At 39.6% G+C, this 22,360-nt stretch overlaps 1 protein-coding gene across 1 annotated transcript; it reads left to right on the top strand.

Annotated features, from left to right (window-relative positions):
• The first annotated feature begins 1,550 nt into the window (after window positions 1-1,550).
• Window positions 1,551-10,270, top strand: LOC139469346 (uncharacterized). Its single transcript, XM_071251492.1, has 3 exons — window positions 1,551-1,572; window positions 2,755-3,177; window positions 9,492-10,270. The coding sequence occupies exons 1-3, from the start codon at window positions 1,551-1,553 to the stop codon at window positions 10,268-10,270; spliced, it is 1,224 nt and encodes a 407-aa protein (XP_071107593.1).
• Window positions 10,271-22,360: the final 12,090 nt, after the last annotated feature.

The raw sequence follows: 22,360 nt of genomic DNA, 5'->3' as shown, positions 1-22,360 counted from the left end.
CAATAGTGAAGTCATCTCTGATTACATGACCTACAGGTTGATAGCAGTATGATGACTTTTAGCAGCTCCAAGTAGCGGAATTTACATCATGAGGTGCCAAGTCCACGTTCTGCAAGCACGTTCCTGTAATTGAACAATTTGGATGAAATGATGTTCGCATAGGAAAATGAAGTTGTTGATTGTTCCAGATATTTGAAATATCGTGAGACATTTTGGTAATCAGATTTTTGTCTGAGAACCTAGTTAGGTTTGAGGCATCAATTGCTTTGTTTGCAAATTTCAAATTCTAAAACAAGCTGTCTGATTTAATGGAGTATGTGCTTTGGCCAAACGTTTGTAAGCAATGTGAAGAATTACTCTCTGGTCAGTACTGTGGGCTCTTACTGTTTGATCACAGTATCTCAATGAATGTGTACATATGTGGATACCACCCCTAGAGATGACTTTTTAGAGATGACAATATGTGCGGGACAAGTCGGAAGACAGGACGCAGGAGTACTGCTGTGCGGCATCAGGCAATAGATAAAAGAAGTAAATGGTGGAAATGGCGGGTCATACCAGTAGGGCAGAACATGCACACCCGGTGTCATCACTGATTTTTAGTAGTCCATTCATAAAAATCATAATTTTCATCACTGTTTTTGTTTTTACACTCAGTGGGATCTGTTTCAGCGGATAATCGATACTGCATGGTAATTCTCTGGCGTTGACGTTTTAGGTTTATATAAATGATAACTACATGTGTTGGTTGGTTGGTTTGTTGTTTAACGCCACACTCAGCAATATCCCAGCTATATGACGGCGGTCTGTGAATAATCGAGTCTGGACCAGACAATCCAGTGATTAATATCATGAGCATCGATCCACGCAATTGGTTGGTTTGCTTTACGTCGCTCTCAGCAATATTCCAGCTATATGAAGGCGGTCTGTAAATAGTCGAGTCTGTACCAGACAATCCTGTGATTAATATCATGAGCATCGATCCACGCAATTGGGATCGTTGACATGCATCAACCAAGTCAGCGAGCCAGACCACCCGATCACGTTAGTCGCCTTTTACGACAAGCATAGTCACCTTTTACGGCGAGCATGGGTTGCTGAATACCTATTCTACCCCGACAACTAAATGTGTACTTTAGTTACTTTACTATGCATTTATAGAAGCCATTTGCAAAACGTAGATACGCACTACCTACTATTTACTTGAAGACCTATTATGCAATCGGTTTTTGAACACCTTATTCACAAGCCGTTTTATCATTCTAACATGTTTTGGGGAAAAAGATCAACAGTCTGCAGTCAATTTGCGTAATGATTTATATACAGTTCTTGTCCGAGTCCGGTTTCAACTCGCAACATGTTATTTAACCCGTCTGTGTATCCTGCCATTTGCAAAACCTCTTGAACGTCTTTTTGACAACTGGACTTTGTTTAATTTTCGTTTAATTATGTGAAACAGTTGTGTTGTGTTTTTCTCCCAATCATTTACCCTTGATTGTTTACTTTTTCTTCTTACAGTGTGAACATTCTTTTACGGTCATGAACGTCATATGGCATCTAATCTCCCTAAAGGTAATCAACAAAGACCAAATTAACTAAAAATCAGGCAATAATCGTATAAAAGCGACAAAACCCTTTCCATAATCATAAGAAATATCTGCTAAATGCACAATTGATTGCATGTCTTTATGAATCATTTTCAAATAATGATGATATCAAATTCTCGCAAAAGCTTGAGCAAACTCTGCCCCAACGGTGACATCTGTCACAAGTCAATTCCGAAAAAAACACACGCGAAAATATGACAAAAATGGGCATTGCAAGGGGCATCATATATTTTCACTGATGCGAGTTATGGAGTTTAAGTACTTACGCCACCAACACTAGAGAAACACCTTATCCTGGAGGGGCGATAAAGCACGGACATTTGAAGAGTATACTCCCGCTCGGGAAGTCAGCCAAGGCTATAGAGCGTGTCTTTAATCCGATACCATTTTAACTAACAGAAGTATTAAGACCATACAGATAAGGTGCCGCGTTTGCACTGTCAAAAGATGTTTTATATACAATAAAGGCCCAATCAGTATAAAACCCAGCGGGAAATTTAACATTTATAAACATGACCAATTAAAAATCACAAGGAGGTGGTTCCTTAATCTGAACGTTCTCACGATGAGTCAAATTTAAAACCCTTTGAAATACTAGTACCAACTAAGGCCTTGAATGTTGTAACCTTGATCAAACGACTTTCCTTTTGATCTTGCCAATCCGAGTCGAAATTGCGATTCACCTGCATAATGAAACAGATCAGCAAGAAGGGAGACACAACTGGTTCTTATGGGAATACCTACCTCTTGCCTAAAGGTCTTGTCAACGATGAAGTCCAGCATTTCACGTATTACAAGATAGACACAATTTTATGGATAACAACTTCTTTAATACTGTGAAAAGCGACGTTTCGGTATAGATACTTATACCGTTGTCAAGCAAGACTGAATGAGGGACTAGCAAGACCGGTATAAGGATCTATACCAAAACGTCACTTTTCACAGTATTAAAGAAGTTGTTATCCATAAAATTGTGTCTATCTTGTCATCCGTCAACTTCTAATTAATGCCTATCAAACAATTTCACGTGTTGATTTCTCATTTTACCTCAGTTGACATTTGCTTTCAATTTTTCACAAACTGTTTGTAATCAACCGAACATGTATAGTATGAACATTCATAACGTTTTGCATCTATTTTATTTAAGGACGATGTACTGCCCCATGCACTGACAGTGGGAGTGTAACAGAGGTGAGGAAGAGTGCTGACTGTGAAGCGGTGGGCCAGAAATACAGCCTAGGGTCGTCTGATGAGAATATATTCATAGTACATACAAGGCGTTCAGTGGTGAAAAGGAAGGCAAGTAAATGTGAGGGCAAAAGTGAGGTCCTCGATCAGATAAAGCAACGTGGAGCAGCTTTGAGAAACAGCAGAGGAGGGTCTATTCTTGTTCACCTGGACGGCCAAGACGAAAGTGATAGATGCTTAGAATATTTTGATGAATTTATTAGCAAGGGATTAACGGCACTGATAGAGGACGGTACACTGTTTGTGAATGTATTTAAGAGGGAATGGCTAAGTGACAGTGAAGATTACAAAGATCGCACTGACTTTGTTCTCCTTAGAGTAGGTAAAACTGAATCAATATCGACAATATTAGAGAATATAGCCATGACCCACCACATGCGCTGACGGCGTGGTGGTCCCATAAAAATCCTACATACGGCATTAAATCAATAAATTACTTTTTACGAAGAAATAGGTTATCTTCCATAAGTTACACCTCCCATTTGTCACATACCTCTATATCCCAGTTGTTACATATCATGTTGAGCTGAGCTAAATATTGTTCATTTAACTTAAGCTTCAGGTACATCGATGATCTGATATCGTTCAATGACAATCAAATAGCCGATTCCCTTCCACTGATTTACCCGTCTGAATGAGACATAAAGGAGGCCAGTGAGACCGCCTCATCTGTTTCATATTATTACATCTATGCATAGAGATTCATAGTGACAAAACACTATCCATAAGACTGTATGACAAGAGGGATGACTTCAATTTTCCAACCGTCAACTTTCCCCTTATGTCGATTAATATTCCTGCAAGCTCCAGCCTTTGGTGCTTATATTTCACAACTCTGGTAGCGAGGTCGAACAGGTGTTGATGGCAGTGAGCGAGTGTGGCTTGGTATGTGACCTTGACATTGGGAGCTGGAAAGATAACTGGTGTTCTACTTTATCATGTTAAGCCCCAGTCACACAGACAATACGACCGCGATGCAACCTACTGGCGACCAAAATATTTGACAATCGCAATGAGATTTCAGGGGTCTCTGAAAGGTTTCACTGAGGTCGCTACAAAGTTTCCAAGTGGGCGCGAAACCCATTTGGTCGCAACAAGTCTTTTGAACATGCACAATGACTGATTTGGTCGCTCGGAGGTTTCATTGGTCTCCTAGAGGTCTCCAAGTGGTGCTATTTTATTTTCACTGTGCGGTGATTGGTTTCGTCTACACAATGTTGTTGACTCTTTGCAACCTAGTGGCGACCTATCGGTGATTGGTCGGTGACTGGTTGTCAATCGGTTGCAAAGTGGTTTCCAAGCATGTGTAAATCGTTCGCCGTTGGGTTTGCAACATGCCACCGTCTATAAAAAGACCTGTCTGTGCATTACAGCATCATTTTGCCATAGGAACTCAGAGAGTTCACATCAATTATTTCCATTCATCACTATGGTCCGTAAAGGCAGGAAAACAATAGAACCAGAAATTGTAGGAGATCCAATAGAGACAACTGCTGTGGTGCACAGGTCTGCTGCAATTGAGCCAGAGCCAACAAAATCTCAACAAAGGATGCAACAAGTCACCGGATATTCGCTGACTAGTCACCGATCAGTCTCAAGCAGTTGCAAACATTTCGCTGTATCTGCGGTGAACAGTTGCCGATCAATCACTGACAAGTTGCAAAACCTATCGCTGATTGATCGGCGACCGTACCTTAATTCGAAATATGGACAGAAGTAGTTGCACCTGTCTCAGAGATCGCCAGTCGGTCCCAAAGGAAATCACTTGCCAAGAGGTTGCATCGCGGTCGCATTGTCTGTGGGTAGTCTGCAAATATTACTGTTGAAATTTGTAATAGAATTTGTAGAAAAAAATGTCGTCGATCATAAAGTTAAATAAAGTCGGCGACAATATGCTACCTTATGGGGTGCCATTTTGTAATGGCAGGGTATCAGATAGTGTGTCATGGGAATTAACTGTTATATTTTCTGTGTAGGCCATTGTGCCAGACCATGTCAAATGCTTTGCTGAAATCTATAAATATGGCCAAAGCATATTGTGTCTATGCCTGTGCTATTCTAATGTCTTGTTCTACATGTAAAATCTGCTCTAAGGTTTGTCTGTTGGATGTGAAGCCACTTTGGTCAGAGCTAATTAGATTTTTTACTGAATTTTCATGCTTGAGCCTGTTATTTATTATAGATTCTAGTATTTTACATAAATGAGAGGGAAATGGGGCGGTAGGAGCCAGGCTCATTTGGGTTTTTTCCTGTTTTCAGGACTGGTTCTACTTTGGCGTGTTTCCATAGTGATGGGGTTGTATCTGTGGATATACATTTTGTTGTATAATTGTAGTCACATTTTTTGTACTTTAAGGGATACTTTGTTTAGAATGATATAGCTGATATTATCTCGTCCTGTGGTGTGTTTTTTTATAGCTGTTTGCAGTTAATAAATGTTAATTATTAGCTCACCGGGTCCGCACGCCATAATTTATTCAAACGACTTCTTCTTCTGAACCACTAATAGGAAATTAACCATATTTGGTTGGAAGCATCCCTAGGTAGTGGGGATTCAAAATTGTACAAATGGTGGGGCTGACCCCCAAGGGGCTGAGGGGCGGGGCCAAATAGGGTTAATTTGGCCATATTGCTTTAAAGTACTTCTTCTCTTGAACTTAGTGATAGATATCAACCATATTTGGTTGGAAGCATCCATAGGTGTTGGGGATTCAAAATTGGACAAATGCTGGGGCTGACAACCCAAGAGTCTGAGGGGCGGGGCCAAATAGGGGTAATTTGGCTATATTGCTCTAAGCGACTTCTTCTCTGGAACAGAGAGATAGATATCAACCATATTTGGTTGGAAGCATTCTCCAGTGGTGGGGATTCAAAGTTGTACAAATGGAGGAGCTGACTCCCAAAGGGTCTGAAGGGCGGGGCCAAATAGGGGTAATTTGGCTATATTGCTTTAAACTACTTCTTCTCTGGAACTAAGAGATAGATATCAACCGTATTTTGTTGGAAGCATTAACTTAACGTAAGCAAGTTTGACCTATTGAATGGGTATTGGCAGATTCCACTGACTGAGCATGCCAAGCAGGTGACAGTTTTCACGACTCCAGATGGACTTTAACAATACAAAGTGATGTCATTTGGGCTCAAGAACGCTCCATTACATTACAGACAATCTTGAGGGTGTTGATGCCTACGTTGATGATGTCATCAATCATTCAATGAAGTGGGACAAACACCAGTTTGAGATGCTTCAGTTGTGAGGATGACGGGTTTGTTTTGGTCGGGATATGCAAGTATGGGGGCTGTTGTAAGGGCTTGCTTTACCTTTTCCAATGCCTGTTGGCAATTGTTCGACCATTCGAAAGATGCATTTTTTTCGGAAGGTTGTATAGAGGGGAGGCTATACCAGAAAGCTTTGTTTCAAAATCACATTCATCTGTGCATCTACAGTTACATCCCCTATCCTAAATATCAAATGCTCCCCTTAACAGGTTGTTTATTTTGGTTCACACGGCAATGGAAAACATGTATCACTTCGCACGATCTATACCTAAGATTTCGACAAATTTCTGATGTTAATTCCTATGCATTTATTTCTTAAAAGGGAAACAATAATGTGAAAATGATAAATAGAATTCATCACTCATGTCAAAGGCTCGACAAATACCGATTAACTAAGACTCGGTTTATATTTCCCATATCAAAATACATTCGTGATGATTCCTCTATTTATTAGTGTCGGTCAGGTAGCCCAGTGGTTAAAGCGTTTGCTCATCATGCGGAAGACCTGGGTTCGATTCCCGACATGGGTACAATGTGTGAAGCCAATTTCTTGTGTCCCCCGCCGTAATATTGCTGGAATATTGCTAAAAGCGGCGTAATACCATACTCACTCACTGACATTATGCTGTAATATTAACACAGAATACATAAATGCTGTGGCAAAATTATTAATTATGTATGCTGTATAATTCCATGTAATCAACTTGCCAGTGATTGCAGACACAATTAGTGACTTACTGTAAGAGTTTTTGTTGTTTATGTTGTTATGTGGTTATCCAAGTGTAAGGCGACAAGTAAACAATGTTAAATATTGAACCTTTTGTATGGAAACTAGATATTTTATTCAGCTGCCTATGCAAAAGTAGATGTTTTCGCAATTAAAGTTATGAACCTCATGTGCAACAATTTCTTTTATTTCAAGCATTTTCTGGGAAAATATCTTTATTTGACAGCCTACATATACATGTACCTACATATATAGTTAGCAGTACTGTCAGTATGTTATAGTGAATCATAAACACATGCTTATGATACAGTCGGAATAGTACACTTGACTCTTTTCAGTATATATTTTATATAATTATTGGAAGGGTATTGTCACTTTCATAAATATTTTATGGTACATATTAGATGCAGAAAATACTAATTATTTTCATAGTCAGGCTGTCAGTTCAATATATATCGACATTTTTCCTTTGTTATTATCAACATTGTCACCAATACAGCTTTTATGTAGTATCACGTATACCTATAGCAATAAGACTAAACCATAACACTTTATTACATACATGCTTTATCCTATATGTCGCCGAACATCTTATGAAGTGCATACAGCACATTATTCCCCCGAAACCGCAATAGCAACTGGCTAGAGCTGTACACCTGTGTTTTTGTAATGTCTTCAAAATTTTGTAATTTTATATCTTTTAGTTTATTTTCGCTGATTTAAATACGAATCGCTTGTTTAAAAGTAGAACCAATATATGAGACTGTAAAATATAACCAGAATCTCATATTTGGCAGTCTTAACCTTAAAGGGGAAGCGTACACGCAAAAATCAATTTCTTTCTTTTTCTAAACAAAACGCAATTTTAGAATTAGTTAGTATCTGTGTTTGAAAATATACACTCATTTTTTTTCACAGTGAAAGTAGGAAGCTCACAATAGTGTAAAAGTGATATGCCGTTATGAGGCCTTCGTTTTACGAGCGAAATAGGCCTGAGTTATCCCCCTTAGATTATGACGTAATTGGTGCCAATTCAACTGGGTCCCTGTCTATTCTCAACGCAAAAGATATCAAGGACCAGTTTGCGGTAAAACAACATGGTCTACGACACACTCCGGCGCAGTGGTGACTCAGCATAACACAATTCTGGCTGGCATCTGAGATGCTAGAATCACAAAACTGTACCTACACCACGTGAAGCGGCTCTAACAAAGCATGATGACGTCATAATGTTTATCAATTGGCACCAATGACGTCATATTGCAAGGGGCATAAGCCATGGTGTTTTTGTTATGGAAATAGAACACTTGGTAAATGTGAAAAATATAAATCGTTTTAGTGCAATAAATATGTTAATTAAATATGATGTTTTTATATTTTTGTCTATGATACTTCTATGTTAACACTTTTAATGTGGAAAAAGTACAAGAAAAAATGGTTCATTTCCGTGTGAACTTGCCCTTTAAATGATTCAGCAAATTTTCCTCTGAACCAAATATGACGCTCTTGGCCGGATGGTTAAAATGTTTTTGTCGATGTCCTCAGATGTCATTGGCTGGCCGTATCTTATACTTGTCTGGACTCTAATGACAGTGATATAACAATGAACAAACCTAAGGCACTGATGTTTCAATAAACATGTATAATGCGTTTATTTAAATGTTCACAAAATTTAGTTAGTATACTGTACATGAATTGAAGCAACAGCCAAAATAAAGATTAGCACAACCTGGTATTTGTCTGAGGACCTGAAGACTTTTTAACATCTTAGTCACTCCTCGTTTTAACATCGATAGTCTGCAGTCAATTTGCATAAGGATTTAAAAACAGTTAATAGGTTAAGCAATGTCGGAGCACAGGTTCAACTTCTTGCATGTTGTTTGACCAGTTCCTGCCGCATCCTACCCGTTGTGCTCCCTATTGAAAGTCTTTTTACAACTGGGCTTTGTAACAACCGCAGGCAAGTTTATTAAAAAAATTACTGATCTGTTATTGTTTACTTTTTTCTTGCAGGGTAAAGATGTTTGAGCAGACATGAACGTCTTATGGCCTCTGGTCTATCTAAAGGTAATGAACAAAACCGTATTAACTGAAATTCATGCGATGATCAATAATTTATTAACTGAATCTAAGGTTAAATAAATATTGATAACTGTTTTCACTCTATTGACCATGTACTATATTTAGGCAGTGTTGAACGAAAATATGTATTATGAACATTTCTTGACGATTTTCTTCATATTATATTTAAGGAAGATCTACTGACACATGTAGTCAGTGTGAGGAGGCGTGCCACAAATACAGCCAAAGGTCTCCCGTCGAGAATATATTCGTAGTACATACAAGTCGTTCAGTGGTAAAGGGAAAGAAATGTGCGGCTAAAGGAAGGGTGCTCGATCAGATAAAGCGGCGTGCAGCTGCTTTGAGAAACAGTAAAGGGGGGTCTATTCTTGTTCACCTTGAAGGTCAAGACGAAAGTGACAGATGCTTAGAATATTTTGATGAATTTATTAGCAAGGGACTAGAGGCACTGATCGAGGACGGCACACTGTTTGTGAATGTATTTAAGAGGGAATGGCTAAGTTGTGTTGAATATTACAAAGATCACACTGCCTTTGTTCACTTAACAGTACGTAAAACTGAATCAATTTCGACAGTCGACTTTAATACTAAAGTTCGGAATGATATTGAAAACGAAAATCCATCCACAGTGAACATTGTTGCCCTTTTAAAAGAGAAAGATAGCAAAAAGTGTTTTGATGCAAACTTAAGGAATCTGCCTGCTGATATCAAAACCTTTCACGAGTCTAGACATGTGGAACATAAGGCATTCATGCCTAATTTGAAAAAGAATCTACAACTAACGAGCGATGTAGACAGCCTCTTTGACTACATTTGGTCAGATCTAAAACTGAAGGACAATATTACATCGTTTTCAAAAGTCCTTGGGGGTGGTTCAGTTTTTATAGGAATTGCAGAAACGATCGATCAAGTAAAAAAATCTAAAGTTTTGAGCGCTGTTGGATTCGACATTGTTGACAGTGGCGAATATCGTATCAAAGCAATTTCAAAAGACATTTATGAACTCGGTATAAACAAAGAATTATTTTTAGCAAAACTGACAAATAAAATAAACCGAAATACATCTATACTGTATGCCAGTGGTCGGTTTGCTACAGAAATACCTTCAGGTCTAATCAAACTAAAGTTTCATGAACTTTCATCAGCAAATCGATACATTCTACAAGTAGCTGTAGGCTACATAGAAGGAATTGTGTTTTGTGATAAGAAAGGACCAAGAACATATTTCGTCCATGGCTCGTCAAATGAAGAGATGGTTTGTGAAAGGATGACAGTATTGGACTGGATTGAGAGGTTGAAACGGCACTGCATATTATGTAAAACATGAACACACTTTATTTCCAGCAAGTGTCAATACCGAAAAAAGAACACTTGTAAAGCCATAACTATGTCTTCCTCTTTGACGAGGGAGACTTCTGGTTCGTCATATCACTACCAATCAGATGAAGGAGAAATTCAGTGTTTTACCCAGAGACAGTATGATTTGGTTTCGAGCTCTTCAGACGAATTGGTTGCTGCTTTTAAAGGTAAATAATATGTATTTTATAAAACATTCTACCACCACATTGAAAGGTGATCTAATTGATTGGTTAACTCTTCTAAAGTTGAGGTGAACGATAACTACTTTTGATTTTAGGGCCGCGTCCCATCGCGTCCCATTTGCAAATATTTGTTGCATCACCTCCCGGCATGATTATGTTTGTCTTTTCTTAATGTACACACATTTACTTCATCATCTAACGATCTCGCGATGCAAAAGTAGATCCATTTATCATTTGAATTTTATGTTATTTCCCAGTAATTGTGTACTACACGTACATTTAATGTCAACAATGACGACATAAAGGTTGTTTAGTTCTCTTGTCTGAAGGGGTCCCCCATCTAACGCTGTACCACTGCGATTCCAAATCAACGGCATAAGGACCGCATCACTGCACTAAACACGTGCGAAAGAGAGACAGTCTGTTTTAATAAATTTATTTCAATCATGGTAGAATGGAGATAAACCCCTGTTTAAAACCTGTAATCCCCAATGGATCCCACGTACCCCAATAATCCCAGTGAGTTACACGTGCCCCTGTAATCCCCAATGGGTCCCACGTGCTCCTATAATCCCCATGAGTCCCACGTGCCCCAATAATTCCCATGAGTCCCATGTACCCCAATAATCCCCATGGGTCCCAATAACCCCTGTAATACCCATGAGTCACACGTGCCCCTTTAATCCCCAATAGGTCCAACGTCGTGCTCCTATAATCACCATGAGTCCCACGTGCCCCAATAATCCCCATGGGTCCCACGTACGCCAATAATCCTTATGAATCCTACGTGCCCCAATAACCCCCATGGGCCCCACGTGCCCCACTAATCCCCATGAGTCCAACGTACCCGTACAATCCCCATGGTTCCCACGTGCTCCTATAATCCCCATGAGTCCTACGTGCCCCAATAATCCACATGAGTCCCACGTACCCCTGTAATCCCCATGGGTCACACGTGCCCCTGTAATCCCAAATGGGTCCAACGTGCTCCTATAATCCCGATTGGTCCCACGTACCCAAATCATCCCCATGAGTCCCTCGTACCCAAATCATCCCCATGAGTCCCTCGTACCCAAATAATACTCATTGGTCCAAGTGCCCCTGTAATCCTCATGGGTCCCACGTGCTCCTATAATCCATATGGGTCCCACGTACCCAAATCATCCCCATGAGTCCCTCGTACCCCTTCAATCCCTATTGGCCCCACTTGCGCCTATAATCCCCATGGGTCCAACATACCCCAATAATCCCCATGGGTCCCAAGTGCCCCAATAACCCCCATGGGTCCTACGTGTCCCAATACTCCCAATGAGACCCACGTGCCCCAGAAATACTCATGGGACCCACGTACCCCAATAATTCCCATGTCCTACGTGCCCCAATAATCCCCATGGGTCCCACGTGCTCCTATAATCCCATTTGGTCCCACGTGTCCCAATAATTCCCATGGGTCCCACGTGCTCCTATAATCCCAATTGGTCCCACGTGTCCCAATAATCCCCATGGGTCCCACGTGCTCCTATCATCCCCACGGGTCCCACGTACCCCAATAATCCCATTAGATCAAGCTGTTCCTATAATCTCCTTGGGTCCCACGCGCCCCAAAAATCCCCATGAGGTCAACGTACCCCAAGAATACCCATCAGTCCTATGTGGTTCAATAATCCCCATGAATCCTTCGTGCCCCAATAATCCCCATTGGTCCCACGTGCCTCATTAATCCCCATGGGTCACACGTGCTACTAAAATACAAACGGGTCACACGTACCCCAATAATCCCAATGAGTTCGACGTGCCCCAATAATCCCCACGGGTGACACGTACCCCTGTAATCCCCATGAGTTACACGTGCCCCTGTAATCCCCAATGGGTCCCACGTGCTCCTATAATCCCCATGAGTCCCATGTGCTACTTTTATCCCCATGAGTCCTACGTGCCCCTGTAATCCCCATGAGTCACACATGCTCCTATAATCCCCACGGGTGACACGTACCCCAATAATCCCCATGAGTCAGACGTACCCCAATATTCCCCATTGGTCCAACGTGCCCCAACGTACCCTAATAATCCCGATGGGGCCCCCGTGCCCCAATAATCTCTATTTTTCCCACGTGCCCCAATAATCCCCACGGGTCACACGTACCCCAATAATCCCAATGAATCCGACGTACCCCAATGATCCAAATGGGTGCCTCGTACCCCAATAATCCCCATGGATCCCACGTGCCCCAATAATGCCCCTGGTTCCCAGGTGCTACTATAATCCCCATGAGTCCTACTTGCCCAAATAATCCCCATGAGTCCCATGTGCCTCAATAATTCCCATAGGTCCCACCTGCTCCAATAATCCCCATGGGTCCCACGTGCCCAAATAATCCACATGGGTACCACGTGCGTCAATAATCCCCATTCGTCTGCGGTTTTTCCATCTACACAGTAAAGTCTACTTTTGGAAAGGTAACTAACATGACAGAATGGCTTTGTTATGGTCTGAGCTACACACATAGATTTATATACGTATGTGATTTGTTTGTAATCTTCATTTACAATATTTTATTTGATAGCCGATACCCCTTTTGTTTCTGTGATTGTTCTTCCCACCTTCATCAAGTACAGTATTTACATTTTAGTTTTACTTGATGGTTGTAAAGGGTCCCTGCTGTTACTCACATGTTATGATTGAAAAGGGAATTTGAGGGCAGACTCCGCAGTATACCTTTGTGCTATTTATATCTGGCCAAACTTTACCTTTTAATGAAACAACCAGAAATGTTATCTGAAACAGTATGAGTTTTTTGTTAAATATGTGAATGGCAGACACATAACGCTAAGATGTTAATATTTGACCAATGGTCTCCTCTCTAGTGTGTACGTTCCCTTTTGTTTCTAGATCTTCAGCAGCCTGTTTTTGGTGAAGTAGAGCGCAAAGAAGTGGAACAACTAATTGCCACAGGTTTCCAAGGTAATAAGTTACCAAACATTTAAGGTTATCGTCATGGGTCCCAATAATCGTCATGGGTCCCACGTACCCCAATAATCCCTATGGGTCCCACGTGCCCCTGTAATCCTCATGGGTCCCACGTGCTCCTATAATCCCAATGGGTCCCACGTACCCCAATAATCCCCATGAGTCCCACGTACTCCTATAATTCCCATGGGTCCCACGTACCCGAATAGTCCCAATGAGTCCAACGTGCTCCTATAATCCCCATGGGTCCCACGTACCCCAATAGTCCCCATGAGTCCCACATACTCCTATAATCCACATGGGTCCCACGTGCCCCTGAAATCCTCATGGGTCCCACGTACTCCTATAATCCCCATGAGCGCCACGTGCCCCAAAAATCCCCATGAGTTCCACATGCCCCAATTATCCCCATCGGTCTAACGTGTCCCAATAATCCCCATGGGTCCACGTGTCCCAATAATCCACATGGGTCCAACGTTACCCAATAATCCACATGGTTACCACGTACCCCAAAAATCCCCATGAGTTCCACGTGCCCCAATAATCCCCATGGGTCCCATGTGCCTCAATAATTCCCATAGGTCCCACCTGCTCCAATAATCCCCATGGGTCCCACGTGCCCAAATAATCCACATGGGTACCACGTGCGCCAATAATCCCCATTCGTCTGCAGCTTTTCCATCTACACAGTAAAGTCTACTTTTGGAAAGGTAACTAACATGACAGAATGGCTTTGTTATGGTCTGAGCTACACACATAGATTTATATACGTATGTGATTTGTTTGTAATCTTCATTTACAATATTTTATTTGATAGCCGATACCCCTTTTGTTTCTGTGATTGTTCTTCCTACCTTCATCAAGTACAGTATTTACATTTTAGTTTTACTTGATGGTTGTAAAGGGTCCCTGCTGTTACTCACATGTTATGATTGACAAGGGAATTTGAGGGCAGACTCCGCAGTATACCTTTGTGCTATTTATATCTGGCCAAACTTTACCTTTTAATGAAACAACCAGAAATGTTATCTGAAACAGTATGAGTTTTTTGTTAAATATGTGAATGGCAGACACATAACGCTAAGATGTTAATATTTGACCAATGGTCTCCTCTCTAGTTTGTACGTTCCCTTTTGTTTCTAGATCTTCAGCAGCCTGTTTTTGGTGAAGTAGAGCGCAAAGAAGTGGAACAACTAATTGCCACAGGTTTCCAAGGTAATAAGTTACCTAACACTTAAGGTATTAATAATATGATATTATGGCCGTTGTCTTTCACATTTAAGGTATTACGATTAGGGTATAATGACAGTTGTCATACAATAAGATTGTAATGACGGTTGTCTCTTTAACTCAGCGATTCCAAGAACAGCAAGACAGCTGATATATAATTTTGTACTGGTGTGGATAGTCCAAACGTTTAGGACATCTTCACTGCAATACGAATACGAACAAACTTACATTATTATCAACCACTAAAAATACAAGTGCTGTCAGTAACAATCACCCTTGTGTAATTTGGCATGTGAAAAGTTCGCAGTTGGGTTCATTTTATTACTGGGTTATTGGTTATAACATTATTATGTAACTGATATTGCCTCTGAAATGCAAGGCCTTTCTTTCTATGGATAATCTTAACTGTAGTTTCGATAAAAAAGAATCATCTCCATTTCATGTTTGGCCTAAATTCACCAATTTAAAAAGAATGCGCATTATGCTGTTTCATTTTTACATGTTTTGAAAATATGTCCATCTGTAGCACGATTAGTTTATAGTGTATTTTAATTTTCTCTTTGCTTTTAACTTTTGTTTAGCCATTTGATGACTTTGTGATGACGCCTGTGATCTCCCTAAAACTAACTAATAGAGTTGAAAAGAATTTTAGTACAGTATCCACATTTTGGACAATATTTTCTGTATTGATTGTTGACCACATATGGACTTTCAAACAATGCTTTCGCAAGAACATCTTGCTTAACCAAAAGCTTCTTCTGGATGTTTGGACTACATCACAACTACTCTTATTGTAATTGAAGGTGCAGATTTGTAAATTATGTATATATAAGTTGGCAACAGAGAGAGTCATAGCGTCTTAAATTTAATTTGTAATTCTTTCATTGAGTGAATTATTCTTCATTTGATAAATATAAATCAAACTTTCATAAAAGGGAGGCAACTCTATACCCTGGCCTTTACTACCTTTTGATTGTGTAATTAAACCCTGTCCAGATGTAGTATTTTGACAGTATTCTACATTCTATATCACGGCGTGTCAGCTTTATGTGAGAGGAAAGCCATACGTCGTGAAGTTTCAGACGTTTACTACTTTGGTGAAACACACGAGCACGGGTATGGTTCTGTCAAACCCAGAAATATAATTGCGGTGCCTCAGACGATTGGATCACCCGTGCCACCATCCACCACCCACCCACCTCAAAACACACGCACGCACGCACGCACGCACGCACGCACGCACGCACGCACGCACGCACGCGCGCACGCGCGTATTATCGCCATGTGAGAAACCCTTTTCTGGTGTCCCCTGCCAAAACGGCATAAAACTATATTTACTCACTCCTATCTCCCTACATACGGAATTCCAGTCAGCTCTCTTCATTATTGAATTATCAGAAGAAAATATAATGAATTTGTCTTCATCAGGTGATGTCAAAATGTACCCCAGATGTGTGGCTAAACATCTCGACAGACATTATCCGAATGTCTACAGAAGAATAATGAACGCTTTTGATGCTCCAGTGTTCATTTTTGCTGCCTTCAGATTGATGAAACATTATGATTTGGAAGGATTTCGTTCTACACCAAAACATGTCCTCTTTGACGTCTGTGTCTTCAGGACATCAAAACCATTTATGATACTGACTTTCGTGAGTAACAACACACAGGAGGGTCGTGTTCTCTCGTATAACTCTCGACTTGCAAAGTTCGCCGTTAGGTGTATAAATGAAGACTTACACTTGGATCTGCCAGTCTTGAATGGTGTCCTCAATCAAGGAGATTGCATCAGTGATGACGCATTCAGTGAAAAGATTGAAAAGTTAGAAAAGCTCACTACAGTATTTGTACTCCCCGTATCTCTATACATGGACCGTGCCTTACACGGAAAGGTTGTGGGGAGCTTCGTGAAACGATTTGAAGAAAGCATTGGGGAGCTTAAGTACATGAGCACATTGCAGAAAAGCAATACCGACATGGCCGAAACAGGTATAGCACAACAACCATATTTTATATGTTTAGAGATCGACCATCTATCTATACGTACATGTGTGCGTGGGCGCTTCGGTGCGTGTGTGTAGAGGGGGGCTTTTGTCTGTGTCTGTGTGTGTGTGTTTGTGTATGTGCGTGCGTGCGTGCGTGCGTGCGTGCGAGTGTTGTGATTCATCGGTGCCTCTTTTCAAAGGGAACAATTGTTTGTCATGGGGCAGTTACCCAAACCATATTTTACCTCAAGCTACAATCAAATCCTATTCACAAGGTTGTGTTGAATGTGTAAGTATTTTAACATCTGTAACATCAGTAGTAGTTGGAACGCCGCCCTGTTATAACGCTTTAGACTCGCATCAAAGTATTATAACACAATTCAGACTTATCTCCCATCTGTATTCTCTTCCCGGTATAAAGTTGTCTTGCCCCCGCTGTTTTATTGTCAGGTTGTACGTCGTATGGACTCTTGGCCATATCCCATGCCGAGTTTTAAATCGTCAATCCCTTACAATGGCCTATTAAATGGAAATAAAATAAAATTATAATATCAATGGTAGCCAGCGGATAGATATTAGGATTCGTTCATTCATACCCTTTATTCAGTGAACTTAGTAATATGTCTATGCTTATGTAAACAGAAAACTGCCATCACAACAACTGCATCTATCGGTTAAAGGTACGTTTTCAAAGTTGAATTTCTATGATTACTTTGATTTATCTCTAACGACTACGATATATCATTTTTCACGAAACTAGATTCTTAAATGACAGTTTAGTTCATATTTCTAAAAATAAACAAATCATTTTTATGTTCCAGCAAAAAAAAACATACATTACCCTGTATGAAATAGCCTTGACTAATGAGTAATATGTTTTCTCTTCTAATAATGTTTATATTTTTTCCAGTATCAGAAACTTTTGGCGAAGCTTAAAAGGAGAGCGAGAGAGCAAGGTGTGCGTGCTTGTCATTAGACTTAGTGGTGTCAATTTGTTGGACGAGTTGAAATCAAATATCATACTCCATGATTTCATTACTATCATGCAGGGAAAATACGATTGATATGTACATGAATGCAACTCATGAATTGATGGATTTGAGTCACCTGTTGAACGGCTGTTGAACAGTGTGAGTGGTGGGTGCTACCGGTAGGACAGAAACGCCTAACCTTTTCGCGAACACCTGTTGTCATCGCTGATTTTCAGTGATCCCTTCGTATAATTTTCACCACTATTTTGCCTTTTATGCCCAATGGAATCTGTTTCGGCGGGTAATCGAAACTGATTCTCTGACGTTGACGTTTTACATATTAAACTATAGTTTTGACAAATATTGACTGAATCGAGCATACCAAATTGGTAGACAGGCCATGCATGTATGGTAGCACAGGTCACATGCAACCCCATCAGTATAATACAAAGCAAGACTTATTACATCACAACATTTATTACCATATCTCCTCCCATGTTTCCGTGTTTCATGGTTCTCATTATTTTTATTAAAGGTACAGACTTGATCGTACCGGACATAGAATCGGAGGAAGGGGATTTTGTGAACGCTTTTAAAGGTTCGTTATAGAGCAGTCAACATTTATTTCATTCTGATAATTTATGTCATGAAAGTGAGTGTGTATGTGCACACCATGCGAGTGAGTTAATGATGTTTTAAGCTGCAGTCACCAGTATCCGAGCTTAATCGGCGTGTGAATAAAGAAATCTGCGCCAGTAAAACAAGTGTTGATTGCATGATCAACACGCCAGGGCACAATGACGCAATCATCCGAGTTACAAAATTGTACCTGATTCTCATCCTCATACTGGAAATCCTATACTAAAAGAGAGTCCAGATATTCGTGCTTGTCAAAACTCCTTTATACACACAAGATCTTTCGCCCTTCAACGGCTCTTCGGGTGTAATGAGAACTTTAATGTAAATTGTAGTCATAGGCAACGAACAACAACAGTATTTGTATATGTACATATATATCACAGTTTCGTAAGTTTGAAGATGATTCTTAAATTATATTTGAAGGTGAAGATACTGCTGGAGCTAGCGCACTCCGACTTGAGGTACGTGTTGATCAATAATGTTGTTCAATAAGATTTTCTTTCCCGACGTTCACAATGCATATGTTTAGTATGCATAAGAAAATATTTCATTTTACTATCAAGAGTAGGTTCGCACACTACTTTTGAATGATGCATGTACATGGATGTTATCATTAATTTGATACATGTACATCCAAATATAAAGGTGGAAAATTTTATGCAATTTTTGTAGATTTCAAAAAGGCGTTTGATTCTGTAAACAGAAATATAATGTGGTCATTATTTCTTTCAAATGGTGTGAGTAATAAAATGGGTAAATTTTTATGCAATATTTATCAAAATGTAAAGTCATGTGTTAAAAATCGGGGAATATACTCTAATGTCTTCACATGTAACATTGTGGACGCAAAGGCTGTATTCTTAGCCCTTTCCTGCTCTGTTTTTTCATTAATGAAGTGGCTGCACAAATTAAGGAAAATTGTACGGATGGTATACAGCTGCATCCAGATATTGTTAAGATATTTTGCTGACTATATAGTCCTGTTCTCTAGTACGATAAAAGGTTTACAGAATTTGATAGATCAACTGGAGCTGTACTGTTCTAATTGTAAACTCCAAGTGAACACTGAGAAAACGAAAGTGTTAGTTTTCCAAAAGGGAAATAAACTATCAAGTAGGGAAAAATGGTTCTTCAACTCACAACCGTTAAAAATTGTCACTTCTTATAAATATCTGGGGGTAACCTTCACAGGCAGATTATCTTGGAATTACCACACCAGTAATGCAGCAATGTAGGCAAAAAAGATACCATGGTTACATGGTTTAAAAACTTTCACTGATCTTTCATATCAAACCTTTTTATAAATATTTGATATAAAAATTACTCCAATTTTTTTTATATGGAGCAGAGGTCTTGGGGCATACTGAATTTTGAACTGGTACATCTATATGCTTGTAAACGGTTCCTTGGCGTAAAAAGCTCCACATCGAGTGTTATGGTATATCGTGAATGTGGAATGTTGTTTAAATGTGATTGAAGATGAGTTTCATTTTCTGATTTTTTTTTACAAAATACGACCACCTTAGAAGAAAATATTTTGATCTGCCTTGTTATGTACATCCCACTGTACAACGATCATGTCAACTGATAAAGATACTCTAAGAAATCTATCAATGTTCATTTATCATGTATGTTAGTTAGAATATGACCTGTTAAACGGATCTGTAACCACTCCCGAAAACAGAATTGTACTATGGGCCTGAGGCCTTTCAGTATGGAATAAAACTTACGCTATCCTATCCAAATATAATTTACAATTAAGGCTTGAAAAGTGTATTTAAGACTTATCAAATATACGATAACATACCCCTAAATTAAACGTTTTCAGCTTACAATTAGTGCTATACATATTTCAGATCATCAATTTACACGAGGAAATCAGAACATTAGAAGCAGGTAGGTCATTTAAACTTTCTTTACATTTACCTTGCCACTTCTTCAAGAATCATTTCGGCTGAACAAGACTATACACTGTGATTTCTAAAGCAATCAAATCCACTTTTGCTGATTGATTGGTCTATATACCATGAAAGCCCACAGTATCGACTGGAGCATATTTGTTTTGATATTGCTTTGAAACTTTGCGCTACACCAGAAAGACTTCACTAATTCAGACAAAGACCGTATGTTAGTGCATATGAAATTTGCATAGGAGGGAACTGATGCCATAAATGTAAGTGACATTCTCAGACAAGATCAGTTTCCCAAAAAATATTTAAAATTTCATGAACCACCAACAAGTCTTCTATGCCAACACCATTCCCTCCAAGTTGTTCGATTATTGGAAAGTGTTGAAGAGTGTGGACTTGGCAACTTATGATGTAAATGCCACTAATTGTGATTGCCAAGACTCATCATACTGCTACCAACATGATGGTCATATCGCCATACCAAAAGAGGTTAAAAGATGTCAGCATTAGTCCGGTCTAGTACAGGCAGCCACACACACACACACACACGCATGTACATGTAGATGCACGTCGCTTTATATGCACAATAATCTTGAACGCGACTTCAAACCCAAATTCACCTCACCACCACCAAAGTCTGGCTGTCCACATGAAAAGTTAGTAGTTGTTTCTACTGACAAGGCTTCAAATTGCATAACCATTATATGCTTGCATCACTTCATTGATTGTTTGATAAAAGAACGTGGTGTTGGTGAAAGAAACGCCATATATAAGGCCATTATGTTAACTGAGGACGAAATATGCTACAACCATGCATCGATGCTTTCTAAAACCTGAAGACATGGTTCATTCCCCTTTGTACTCAATTCCAAAGCTCCATACAAATCCGTACAAACAGAGACATATTGTCGGGTCCAGAAAATGTACCACCAAACCCCTGTCTCAATGGTCATACCTTTTTATAGTCGAAGAAAGTATTTGGGACAAGTGGAATTAATACCATTGGAATTCTCAAAATCTCAAAGGACTTGCTTGACTTTTTGCATTCTCAGAAAAGAACCAAGTTCAATGTTCAAACATTTGATTTTCCAACGTTGTTTACCACCAATTGGGCCTTGGGCACCAATGTAGCTTCCCTTCTCCCTTATATGTTTCTTGATGCATATGAATCGGAATTTCTGCTCGGATTTGGAACAATCGTAACAAGGCATTTTGGTCAAGACGTTTGACTTATGCCTCAGGTAGATTGATGATCTGATGTCCTGCAATAAAGGTAAAAAAGCCACGTCCCTTCAACCGATTTACCCACGTGAATAATACATAAAAGAGTCCAGTGAAACCACTTCATCTATTAGACCTATCCCTAAAGATTCAGAGTGACAAAAAACTCTCCACAAGACTGTATGACAAAGGGGATGACTTTACAATAGTCACCTTTCTCTTCGTGTCGAGCAATAATCCAGACATGTGGAAGACATTTCCAAATTGTATGCACCAATCACATGCAATCCCTCTTTTGAGATGAACTATGTTCCCGTATATTTTAGGTGAATAATTGACATGCTCATAATATAGTCTCACAATGATTGAAAAGGGTATGTTGCTTTTTTTTAAAATTATTATACGTTTACTTTCAGAACTTAAGGTGGCGCTTTGGAATACTGGTTGCGACAGAGGTAGTTGTTTGTCGTCTATTTGATAAAAGAACATTTCAGTCACAGATATATTTGTAAAAATAGAACGGGGAATAGTCACACTTCTTTCTCCCCTTGAATCTATAATGTGTTCACATTTAAATTAGTCCTTTTGTGGGATCGTAGTTATGTCCAACATTGTTTTCACGTCAGCATTGTGTTGTTTTACAGAACCTTCACTTGAACACCACCAAGCTCAACATACATATAGTCTCTGAAAGATCTACACAAGCATTGTTGCAAAGGCAGGTTTGCTCCACTGTAATATGAAAGAAGTGAAAACTAGTAATAGATTATTTTATTTGAAAATGCTGTCAGAAATATATCTATGAGCTTATAAAGAATAAAGGATTTTTTACCATGGTAAACAGAGCTGGGAACACAATTTTCCATAATGCTAGTATGTGTGGTATTTGAAACTGTAAAATATAGTTTAGAGGCGGAACATAAATTGTTAGTATAGATACAAAGGTCAGTGC

Source organism: Haliotis cracherodii, unplaced genomic scaffold, assembly GCF_022045235.1.
Source record: "Haliotis cracherodii isolate W230 unplaced genomic scaffold, xgHalCrac1.p SCAF_2, whole genome shotgun sequence".
Taxonomy (NCBI): Eukaryota; Metazoa; Mollusca; class Gastropoda; order Lepetellida; family Haliotidae; genus Haliotis; species Haliotis cracherodii.
This window is presented reverse-complemented; position numbering and strand designations above follow the sequence as displayed.